We start from the raw sequence: 13,239 nt of genomic DNA, 5'->3' as shown, positions 1-13,239 counted from the left end.
ACGCGTACAAAGATTGAGTACTGAGAAGATGAGTGCAATTTAGAATGAGAGGCACTTACAAGGACCCACCCGCCCTGCCCACGAGCACACTTAACTTAGAATTAACGCACGCATAAAATTAGCTTAAAACTAACGCACGCATCCCTCGATGATCCCACGATGATCCCTCGATGATTGACGTCTTCAATGATGACCTATTACCTATAGAATAAATAGATGTAACAATAAAAAGCGGAAACAGAGAAGCAAACGCAATATTAGAAACATTGAAATGTTTAGGCATGCACAATTCCTGCTAACATTTAAATTCATATTAACATTTTCAGAATAAAAATAAAATAATCCTGGAATCGACTCGATAAAAACCTGAAACAGACAAATATTATTAAGACACATAAGAAAAATTGAATTACTTATTTAAAATAAAAATCTGAAACATAAAAATATAATTAGACACATATGAAACATCACTTACTTAAAATAAAAATCAGGATACACACTCACGCACACTGTAGTACATTCTAAATGCCCTACATGTACCTCTTATTCTAAAATTGCACTCGCATATAAAACTTTGTAAAAATTGCAAGAAGATAGGAAAGAAAGTTGGAAGAACTTTCTTTTAAGTTTGAGGAAATTGAGAAAAAGAGACAAACTATTACTACAGTCTAATATGTAAGTTTAAAAATTGACAAAGATGAGTGCAACTTAGAATAAGAGGTACTTATAATGTGCGCAGGTTTTTCGTCACTTGTGGTGACGAAAAACCTGCGCCCGAGCCCACCCTTCCTCCCACAGCTCGGAATTAACTTAAAATTAATGCACTGAAAATAACTTATCAAGAATTAAATTCTGAAACAGACAAAAATTTATTAACATAGAAATTTGAGAAGAGAGAACAATATAAGAACTTACCAAAAATTAAATTCTGAAACAAACAAAAATTTATTAACACAGGAAATTATGGGAGGAGGAGCAAAGTTTTCTTTATTTTATACAAGAATTTCAAAAAATACAAAACGCAATGAAAATTGCGGATTTGAGAAGACAACTGAATTTACCAAAGATGAAATACTAAAACAGACAAAAATTTATTAACACAGAAATTTGAGAAGAGAGAACATGTTAACTTACCAAAAAATAAAATCTGAAACATATAAAATTTTATTAACCAATAAAATTGTACGAGAAGATGTGAAACAACCCTATCGAGAAACAAAAAAGCACAATGAAAAATTCGAATTTAAAATCAATCAACAATAAAACAATTTATTCAAAGTCAATTCCTGAAACAGAGAAAAATAATTAACACATAAAATTCGGGGAAATTAAAAACGCGAAGGGGTATACAAATCTCGAAGCTCGAAATAAAATCGCGGAGGGATATAAAAATCTCAAATCTCAAAATATAATCGCGAAGGGATACAGAAATCTTTAATTTCGTACTGTAATCGCGAAGGGATGCAAAAATCTCTAATCTCGAAATTTAATTGGGAGGGCATAAAAATCGCGAGTGGCTTTGCTCGTAAAAATTCGAGCAAAACGATACATTTTGTATCGTTCAAAAAAATACCTGTAAAACACAAGAAAATATTAGCGAGCATAGTGACAAAATGACTGTCCATCCTAAGATGGACAGCCATTAATAGTTCCCCTCTTCTTTGGCAACTTTGCCGGGGCTCTTCGGCATATAGCCTCTTCTCTCTTCGGCAAAGCCTCACAAAAATCACTCGCGAATTTTTACGGTAACTCGGACATTCTTAGTTTTCAATTACATAAATTCTCAATTTCGCTATCAATCTCCATAAACAGATAACAGACAATTTTATAGAAATAAAATTGCACCACTATCCATTTATTTCGATCGATAACAAAATCGAAATTTTATGTAATATATGTATAATAAGTTAGTTTGGTAAGAAAAATAATTACTCAAAATAAAAATACGACCAGCGATTCTCAGAATGCACTGTCCGTAAAAGAATGTCCGAGCAGAATATTTTATTTCACTGCACTTCACTTCACTTTATACTTCATTTTTGCAGTCGGATCTAGAACCCGACTGCGACTTACAAACTAAAAGGCCTGGCCTGAACGAACAATCGAGTTCAAGAGATATTAAATATATTCATATTTAATTTTTCTCTTCTCGATTTTTCGTGAAACCCCCAGATACAAGCATCTCACGTGTGAGAGAGGAGAACAGAGAAACGTGAAAGCTTGCTCTGGCCCTACCTACTTAAAACTAACTCATTCATACCAGAAGTAAGCTACCTGCCTGCCTATCGCTATATTTAAAAAATTGCAAAGTCCATTCTCACAAAAACACACTCCACGGTTCTCACGCATACCACCCGGGTGCAAAAAAGCCTAATCCTAGGGAGTACGTCCCGGGACGTCTCCGACACCCGAGTTCAATACTACATTCACACTCTAAGTTCATACCTTTTTGCTGAAATCGATCGACAAACGACAGTGAACGAACATATTTCATTTTCTTAATCTTTCGAATATTCAATGTAATATGTGCATGTAATTTTAACTAATATGATTTTCTAACTTAATAACTTTATGTAATTTTCAAATGACTCGACTTGCATTTTGTATGCATTTTCAAATAGAATTTTGCAAAATTTAAAAAATAAATCTATGGTTTAATCGACACAAGGTCCACGACCTAACCACACACACACACGTGTAACTTGTGTCGATAATTCACTGTCAATTTGTCGATCGCCAAAACATCTTAAAACTAAACCGTGTCCACCTGCCCTAACTCATGCGAGTAGCATCTAAGCACGCGCATGAATTTAGAGCACAAAAATGAACACGGCCAATCATATTTTGACCTACCAGTTTTCTTCATGTGTGCTGAAAATCCTGAGCTAAAAACATGATTAGTAACATGCTAATAAAGTGTCTTCCAGCAAAAATTGACTCTAACTTTAAAAAATTTTCAAAATGGAAAATGGAAGATCACTTTGCAAAAATCTAAGTATACGATTGTTTCATTTTTAACAGATTTCTGATATCAAAGTAAATTTCTAAATGACTCAAACATTCGTAAATAACTTTGATATCGAAATCTGTTTCTCGCGATACTTTCTTGTACATTTATTTAAAAAATTTTCACGCGTACGTAAAAATTGAAAGTGACTCGATAACTTTATCAAAATGACTCGAAAGCTACTGTGAAATCGGAGGGTCATCCGACTTCTATGTACTAATTTTAATTTTAAATTGTAAAGAAGTTAAAACGCGATGTACAAGAAAACCCTATCCTGATCTAATAAATATAATAAACAGTTTGTACGAATTTTGCACGATCGTACAGTCGTGGTCACTATGCTCGCTCAAATAATAAAAATACAACCAGTTCCCGTGTCGCTTCGGACCATTCGTCCTACGACATGATGGGAACCGGAGGAATCGTAAAGCATGCGACTCACCGATCGCTGACTTGCACCACTGCGATCGTTTTATCGGTAGAGCATCTGAAACAGCACGTCTGGTAGGCACTGCATCTTAGAGGTTGGTTGATTGATTGGTTGGCTGTTTGATTGATTGACTGCTTGGTTGGTTGGCTGCTTGGCTTTCGTCAGATTTGTATGTGACGGTTTGGCAGTGGACCTTCTGTAATCATAAAAGAATCACAACGATTAATTAACTGTGTTTGATTTGCATTTTGATGACATACAGGTTTTTTTCGAAAACTACTTGTACAAACATAGAGGCATGCATCGGTTATAAATTTGCAAACGTTTACAATGTGAAATATTGTAAAATATTCAAAAATGTATGTCAGGACATTTGGGTAATTACTTTAGAGAGCATGGTAAACGTTTGCAAAAATACAATGGAACATATAGGTAACTACTCTTTAAACAACAGTAACAGTTTGTCAAAACATTTAAGTAACCACTACATAAAGTATACTATAACACCAGTAATCGTTTGTAAAAACATTTAAATAGTCACTACATAAAGTACACTAAAGCACCAGTAACAGTATGCCAATACACTCATATAACAATTGCATAAAGTACACTAAAGCACTAGCAACACTATGCCAATACACTTAAATAACCGTTACATAAAGTGCACTAATACTCAATAACAATTTGTAAAAACACTTAAATAATCACTTCACAAAATATACTAAAACACTAAAAAATTAATAAAACATTTAAATAACCGCACCATAAAACACACTAATAAATTCGTATACGCATGCACAATCACTTAAAGAAACACAGTAGTAAAGTCATTGACACTTGTAGAACCACACCATAAATTTTATTAATACACCCTCATATTTAATAAAAAATATTTATTAAAGCCACTACACACTAGTAGTAATACACTAGGTACACTAATATATCCGTATATGCATGCAGGAAACACAATGGTAAAGTCACTGACACTTGTAGAATCACACCATAAATTTTATTAATACACCCCCATATTTAATAAAAAATATTTATTAAAGCACACTAAACACTTATTAAAGCACATTAGGTAACACTGGGACAAGCACAGTATCAATTAAGTAAACCCTTGACTCGTACCGGTAAGTGTTGACAGGGTACTTCCGACCTCCTCGATTTCCAAAATACAACTGAGAGCATTCGACCTCCCTCTACTGTAAGTGTTATTGGTAGTTAACAACAGCCAATTAGACACCGCATGATCCAATACCAACACCAATAGATCAAATTCGACCTTTTCGAGTGTAATAAGTGATTGGTAGTTTACAGTGGCCAATTAGACATTATGTAATCCACCAATAGGGTGCAACCACTATCATTGGACGTCGTATAATTATTTTAATGTTAATTTTTGTATAATTTTATATTTTTCGATTGTTTATTAACAAATTTATTGTTGTAACTATTTAAATTTATTATTTTTATTAATTTACTCTTGCAGATATGTTGCAAAATTATTGTTAATATATTACGATATATTTTATTGTAATTAATAATTTTTTAGTTATTTATAAAATTATTGTAACTATTTAAATTCATAGTTTTTTATTAACTTACTCTGGCAGATATGTTGCAAAATTATTGTTAATTAATGTATTACGATATATTTTATTGTAACTCATTATTATATAAATTAATTATTGTATTTCATTATTTTGTTAAAAATTAAAATTGACGCGCAGTTTTTTAAATAGTGACGTCATCAACGAAAATGGAACCAACCGCCATCTCTCCGGCGAACAGGGTGAACTACACGTTTTTGAAACTGTAGTTTCATTAGTTCTCCACACTGCCACAGGACGGCGCCACATGTATTTTCCGTTAAATTCAATTAATGTAGTTGATTTTATTAGTATAATTAATTACTAGTTACATTATCCATTTTAATATACCATGTGTTACAATAATACAAATATCCCTAAAATACTTTAACAATTTTTATGCTACATATTGGTTACAATTTTTAAGATATTCTATGTTAGATCAAGTATATATCAAACTTTATAATTAATTTTTATTTAGTATATAACTCAGTCTTTGAAAAGTTTATGCTGGTAAATGTACAGTTTTAACGAACATATTTCGCTGATTTTTCTGATACTTCTTTTTCTTAATTACTAGATTATTTTTGTATTCTTAAATTTACAAGTAGTGTACACTTTCACACAAACATGCGTAGTACTTATACTCCAGACGCATCAACTTTTGAACAGCATTTCTTTCTTCTTCATTTCTTCCGCTTTTACCCAATCATTTTATCTTTCTCATTCACATTCATCTTCTCATTTATTTCCTCGCTCTTTATTATCGCTGACTCCGTCAATTTTTGCATCTCCTGCCCGCTTTCTTTATTGGATTTTCCATATCTGTTCCATGGTTGTTCCTTCGACGTTCCGAACAGTAGATACACAACAGTCCCAATTAATGAGTTTACGGTTGCTATGATGAAAACTATACGCCATTGTGATATTGTTTGCTAAAAATAAAACAATAACAATCAATTAATGCATACAATGACCAATAAAAAGTAATCTACTATCTTGAAGTGAGACATTTTTAAACCTCATTTTGGTATTTTTTGACCAATCTTGCAGAATGTGTTAGAATGTGACACAAAATGGCGGATTTTAGAACGGAAAATCTGACGTAACTTTATAGTACAAATTATGCAATTTTTTCATGAATATTCATCACTAAATATTAGTATAAATAACAAGTTGAAAGCACCTAATGAATAATCATTTTCAATATAAGTTTTTTATTTGTTACTCACATTATTGTTTGTCAAAATCCCAACAACAGCCGGCGAAATAAATCCACTCCATATCACGATCATTCCACACAACCCAAGGAGGATACTAGCATAATTGGGGCTGAGATCTACGAAATTTGCGAAGGTGGCAGCGGAAACTGCGCCTGTTACAGTGATTCCCGCCATCATGAAGATAACAGCGAGCGTCGGTTCACATCCGCTAAACCCTAACAGTAGAATGAAAACCCCTTGCAGACCGATGGACACAAAGGTTGCCAGTTTTCTGACATTCGTCAAGCTCATTCTCTTGGTACGTATTAGCCAATCGCTCATAACAGAGAAATAGTAGGAGAAAACCATTCTCAGCAGATGTGGTACTCCAGAGATTACACCAGTCTAGAAATAAAAATTTAATATTATAAAATATGTTCGACTACATATTTACTTCTAAATTGAAAATGAAAGAATGCAATATAAAAAGAAATAAACTTGTAAAAACTCCCTCATCGACTTTGATTTCGAAATATTTTATAAAATTTGATATTCGTGCAGCTTTTTCTTTTGATAAAAATGTCGTAGTTTTAGTAAATATAGAAATGTGGAATTTAGTAGAAAATCAAATTTCCTTTACCGCATTGATGTTCCATCCGTGAATAAAATTGAAGTAAGTCGGTGTTTGCGTCATCAAAGTTAGGAAGCCCCATCCGCTACCCCAGTGAGCAATAATGGTGAACCAAACAGGACCCGATGTCAATATGTTTCTCCATGGTATTTCAGGTTTCCCTTCGTCGACGGAATCACCAATAGTATCCAGAATGTATTTCCTTTCTTCGTCGGTTATTCGGGGATGTTGCTGGGGTGAATCGTATACAAGACACAACCAGAAACCGTACCTTTGAGATTGATTTTGTTATATCAGCGAAGAAAGTAAAATTGTGGGGACATTTTTTAAAATTATACATTCTTGAAGCTTATGAAAATTGTCTGCTGATTTTTAATTAGGTTTAACTAGTTTCAATTAGGAATTTATAGTATCTATATCAGAAGTGGTCATTTTAAAAAAAAGTCTTTTGTAAATTAGTAATTGTGTATGCAAATACATTTGCGCATAGCTCATTATTGTATTTATTTATATAAAAGGGATTACCAAATAAGACCAAAGAATGATGTTACATAAAAAGCTGCAGGCCACCCGAACGTGCTACTAACAGCTGCGCAAAGTGGATAAGTTATAGCAGCGCCAACGGAGCTACCTACAAAGTTAATAGGAAGTTTTATTACACATACAATTGATTGCAAAATAGAGAAAACGAAGAACGTTTAAAACTGTTACGACAGATTAAAATTATGAGAGAAATTTTGTTACTTCAATTTTATTATTTAACTTGTATTACTGATATTGTAAACTCACCTAAATAAGAACTGACAAATCTGCTTCTCTCGTTCGGAGGTATCCATTTGGCTGTCATATTGTGCATTGAAGGCCACATTACACCCTGTAAACAGTAAAAATCATGAACATCGCCATTTAAGAACTTATAAAACTACTATTTTATTTTTATAAATCTTATTTAACCATTACATGTCACCTAAATGTGGAAGCTTTCCATTTATTATTTCATCGCTATTTGATTTAAAAAATGTAGGACAATTAACAGATTTTTTAATTATTGCTTTCATTCTTTTTAAAATACGAACGCATTATATTTTGATTTTTTGCGATTCTTTAAACGCCATAAAGTTTCATTGAATCTAACAAAGTCACGTATTAGGCTTTTTGTCATACGAAAATACAGAAAACAAACATGGTTTTGAATACTACTGTATATTTTACACTTAGTTGATGACATTATTAAATGAACAAAAAAGAAATAATAAAATAATTATATGTCCTAACTTTACTCACCGCAGACAAACCTTGCAGAACTCGTAAAAGCACAAGAGCATAAAGGTGATAACGCGTTAGAAATGGAATAAAAAGGCCGAATATAGCTGAGAAAAAATTTCCTAAGCCGTAAACAAGCTTGGTCCCATAACGTCTTGTTAGCAACCCGCCGGGAAGTTGCGATAACCAGTGCAACCAGTAGTAAGCACCTAACGCTAAACCTTGCTGATATTCGTTCCAAGCAAATCGATCTCCGTACTGCGAACATACAAATATCACTACGTAACTACTATAATATTACTACATACTATATAATTCGAAATTTATTCTACATCGAATTTAACATTTGTTGCGGTAAGATTCTTCAGCAGTCGCTGGACTGCGATGTCGCTCGAGTCTTTCACTACTAAATGTACTTAACCCTTTGCACTATTTTGACGAGTCAGACTCGTGACGCACTCCTACTTCGACCGTGATCAATTTTACTTGAATTTTTAATATGTTTCAATTTGGAGTTCAAGTCCAATTACAACTTGCATAGTCAACGATTGCATAATAACATATTGACATAACATTTCAAGATTTTTGGTCTGTTTTAATATTGTAGCTGTAATTAGTCAGTTCTGACTGACGCACCTGACAAATAAGTCATAGTGCAAGGGGTTAATGTACTACTAATGTAAGTACATTAAATTTCACTATTAAATATGTGCATTTCGTATCGTTCTACATGAAGTCAACACATGTACACATAAGTACGTTCTTCAGTTTGAATTAATATTTATATATTTAAACATTCTAGGAGTTTCTCTAAATATACGAAATACATTCAAGCATTTTATAAAAATGACTAATTGTAAAAAAGTATATATTGAAGTATGTAGGATTATCTTTCGAATTCATTATAAACGAATGCACAAATTATTGAGTAATATAACATTATGTCGCATAGAAGTGCTCATACCTCGACGTTGTCGGAGATTGATACGCTCGAAGGGGTTGTTGTAAAGGTACCATTAATATTATACGACTGATTGTTCAATGTGAGTTCAGGGTTGCATTGTGCAGTTATGGCAATTTTTGGACGAGGTATCACCATCGCCACTATCGCTAAATTCAAGTTGATCCTCATCATGTAGTTCGCAGCGAAACCGCAGAAAACGAGATACCAAAGTACATCTCGGCACGATAGCCATTCCTTTCCTTAAACGCAATTTTATTCTTATTAAAACTCCAGTTCCTTAAAAATGAAAACTCCAGTTTCTTAAAAATGGAAGTTCTATGACAGACTTTCGAAAATTTCACATATTTTCTAGTTAATTTGCTTAAAAATGAAACTGGAGTTTTATGATAGACTTTTAAAAATTTCACATATTTTCTAGTTAATTTGCTTAAAAATGAAACTGCAGTTTTAAGATAGACTTTCAAAAATTTCACATATTTTCCAGTTAATTTTCTTAAAAATGAAACTGGAGTTTTATGAGACTTTCAAAAATTTCACATATTTTCTAGTTAATTTTCTTAAAAATGAAACTGGAGTTTTAAAATAGACTTTCAAAAATTTCACATATTTTCTAGATAGCTCAGTCTCGAATATTTCCTAGATTTATATTGTAAATAAACGACGTACGCGACATGCAGTGTGTCTGCAACTGCAAATCTAGACAGCACTTGTATACACAACTACTTAAGACACTTGAAAGTACAGTGCAGTAAAATCACCCAGAAAACAACATTTGATGTTGTCGTCGGAAGACGCACCTGTTGACTCAAGTGATGCATTATACAATAATATACGATATGATATATACCTTAATGTGAAATATTTGGGTGATGACATTGATCGGTGTTATGACCAAAATCATTTAATCGTAAAATTTCGCTTTGATATATCACCTGTTTAACCGATTATTTCAATTACATCGGTACAGTGATTGACACCCGAAATATTAAAACATCATTTCGAGCAAGCTAATTTCTTGTTTTCGAATTGATGACGCGAACGCGACAGAAGATGATAATGTTATTGCTAGCTTTAAAATATTCCCGAAATTTGATTGTTTAACTTTGAGGCACCCTGTACGTGCAATTTGATAGTGCACGTGTTTGCATATTTTATGACGTTTTGTTTTGTCACTGGATCATTATAAGAGGATAGAAATGCAAACTCTTTGATGATAAACTCATTGTCAGATATGTCGTATGAAGAAAATTATCGTAATTATTTCTTAATGCGATAACGATCTTAGGACACTTACTAATAAAAATAAGTAGATATTCAATTTTTAATATATGTCAATACATAAACACACGAACATTGATGACAAAAATATAACAATAGATTTTGATGTTAATAGTCATTTTTAGTATTTATAATTTTGAAACAGATAATATGAACATAAACAATTTTTATGTTAAAAAAGTGAAAAAAAGTAATTATAAAAAACGAAGTCACAAAAATTTTGCTCTACATTTTCATTGAATTTTCTCTGATATGATTTTAGCTGTAATTGCAATATTACAGGACACCTTGTGTACTTTTCAAAAAGAATCACATGCTTCAACAATTTTTTTCAGATATCCGTTTTTCAATGCAAATATAAGAATTTAACTCACTTTTGTTCAATTTGCCGAATCTCTCCATAATTACTGATCGAATGAACAGAGAACGTCTTCTAAAATTTCCACACCATGCGTCGAGAAAAGTCTCGTTGTGTCAATCAGTAATTTATACCGATTGTTTCTGTCTCGACGAATTTCAAGGTGCACTGTTCATGGTTTTCCAAAGCACTTTTGTATTCGATTAATTTCATCGAATGTTTCGCGAGACTGCTTCGCATCGATTTTCCATTGACAGATTTCGAGATTTATCGAGTACCATGTACATATGTGTGCGAATCGGTTAATGTCGCTAAGAACACTGCATGTCTGTTCTCCGATTGCAATCGCGCGAACCTTCAGAAATCTGTCGGAGAATCTGTGGCGTCGCTGAAACAGTGATAAAGATGATCGCACCTTCCGTACACATATTTGAAAACCTTCCTTCAATAATTTCGTTCGATCACAATTACTTCACCGATTCGAATCCAAAAACAAATGATGAAGTTATCAAAGTGTACACTATTTACAATTAATAAATAAAAAGATAAAAATATTTAAAAAAAAAGAAGTGCACGTTTATCGTGCAAGAACTAAATATTGGAAATTTTAGCGCAATTTATATATGTCTATGTATACTGTTTTATCAATAAAAAAATTAACGAACCAAAAGATTAGTTCACGCCGTAAAAAAAATTAGCTGAAACAGTATTGAAAATTTCTAAACCAACTGAACAGTGTTGAAAGTTGTAGCGATAGATTTGCACGTGAAACGAAAGATCTTGATTTGGGCCATATAACGAGCACTAAATTATTATACCTCAACATATAATGCTCGTCGAGTACGTGAAGGAGATATAAGGATTAGTGTTAGAATCTGATGCACTAAAAGATACGGTAGGTATAAAATGACTGAAAAAGATGTTTTTTATAAAAATTCAGTAGCCTTGATATTTTTAAACAACATAATATACTTCTAATTTCATATTCTTATAATTAACAGTTATTCTTATAGTCTTCGAGTTTAATACAAAAAATGTAAACACTTGAAAAGTATGTCCTAATTATTATAGAAATTTGAAAATTATGTCCTGGGCTTCTTATTTGGTTTATTGATTATCCAGCAGAGCATACAGGTATAAAATAATATATTAAGTGTCTCGTACTGTACAATATAATTGTATCTTAAAGGTATTTGCAAATGTCTCAGAATAAATATATTTCGAAACATGATTCTTCATTAATAGAACTTATCTCGGGTTAGTTATTGCTAAACCATGTAAGTAGCTCATAAAACTGTCATCCTTGGAACTTATATTGCGTTCTGTATCATATTATAACGCAGAAACATGTCCGTGAGTTAGGCTGAGACGCAAGGATGCTCGAAAACAAGGCAGAAAAATATTATACGTGTACTCTTACAATGGTAGTACAGTAAAACCCTTATTAAGGGACACTTTTTAAGGGATACGTAAAAATTTATTACGCCATCATTGTGGGTGCTTCGACTACTTTTTCTTTGATTACTTTCTTCGTAGAAATTTACTGCGCACATCTATGTACCTCTTACGGTTGAGGACTGCGCAGGGGGTCAAGATTAATTCCCCGTGCATAGAAAGGGCGTTCCACAACTTAATAATTAAATAATGATTAAACAATAAGTTTAATTAAGTTATGCACTATATGAAAAGTGGTGAAAATAAAGAAAAATTTATCAACAATCATTTTGTATTTATTGTTACCTACCAAACCCAACAGAATAAAAATTTGCATATTCGAAAGACAGAATTTGTATCAAGAGAGCATGAGAATTCCTGATAGAAATCCTGTAATTCGCGGAACTACAATAGAAACTTCGCTCATGGTATATTACCGTTGAAGAGTAATCAATTCATTACCGATAGAAATCGGTCGGTACTTTACACGTGTTCATCATAGTTCAGCAGTTTGTTGTTAAATGGCACTGTTAACATGATTTGTGGCGGTTTTTTTAAAAGATTGATTCATTTTTTTCTTGATGTATTTATATGCGTATCATTTTCAATAATTCCTATACTCTATGGTGATCATTAGAATCATCGGTCAAAATGAGTTCTGTCATCAAAGTCATCGATCAAGAAGAATTCTATTTCTACTTGTGAACAAATGATTAATGTTTAAAGCTATTGTCGTTTGATCATATTCAATTTTATTTTACAAACAAAATCGTTCTATATTCATTCTCTAATGAAACCTTAATTTAAGAACGCGTGTTAAAATCAAATTCAGAATCAAGTCCAATGAAATCAGTTGTTTTGCAAAGTTATTAATTTATTGATTATTACAATATAAGAAGACAATTCCTATGTAAACAGTAGCGCCATCTAGCGGTGGAATACGCGAACTAACGAAGGCCGTGTTCCCGCCTAGTGTAGTTCACCGTGTTCGCCGGACAGATGGCGCCACTTTGCAAAAAATCAAAATTGCGCCAATTTAAAAACTAATTACGTCATCATTAAGAGTGGTCAATTTGGTCA

At 32.5% G+C, this 13,239-nt stretch overlaps 1 protein-coding gene across 3 annotated transcripts; it reads right to left on the bottom strand.

Annotated features, from left to right (window-relative positions):
- Nucleotides 1-5,350: 5,350 nt before the first annotated feature.
- On the bottom strand, nt 5,351-11,517 carry NaPi-T (Na[+]-dependent inorganic phosphate cotransporter). 3 transcript variants are annotated; one of them, XM_076530515.1, is made up of 9 exons: nt 11,391-11,517; nt 10,742-11,113; nt 9,090-9,328; nt 8,147-8,383; nt 7,652-7,736; nt 7,388-7,493; nt 6,872-7,133; nt 6,262-6,636; nt 5,351-5,964 (listed from the first exon to the last, which is right to left on the bottom strand). In XM_076530515.1, the coding sequence occupies exons 2-9, from the start codon at nt 10,767-10,769 to the stop codon at nt 5,731-5,733; spliced, it is 1,566 nt and encodes a 521-aa protein (XP_076386630.1). In that variant the 5' UTR covers nt 10,770-11,113; nt 11,391-11,517; the 3' UTR covers nt 5,351-5,730. The 3 variants fall into 3 exon arrangements, with proteins under 3 accessions (XP_076386630.1, XP_076386634.1, XP_076386639.1); XM_076530519.1 differs by lacking the exon at nt 11,391-11,517 and having other exon boundaries at nt 10,742-11,158; XM_076530524.1 differs by lacking the exons at nt 10,742-11,113; nt 11,391-11,517 and adding an exon at nt 9,756-9,883.
- Between the last annotated feature and the right edge of the window lie 1,722 nt (nt 11,518-13,239).

Source organism: Megachile rotundata, chromosome 1 (assembly GCF_050947335.1).
Source record: "Megachile rotundata isolate GNS110a chromosome 1, iyMegRotu1, whole genome shotgun sequence".
NCBI classification, from domain to species: Eukaryota; Metazoa; Arthropoda; class Insecta; order Hymenoptera; family Megachilidae; genus Megachile; species Megachile rotundata.
This window is presented reverse-complemented; position numbering and strand designations above follow the sequence as displayed.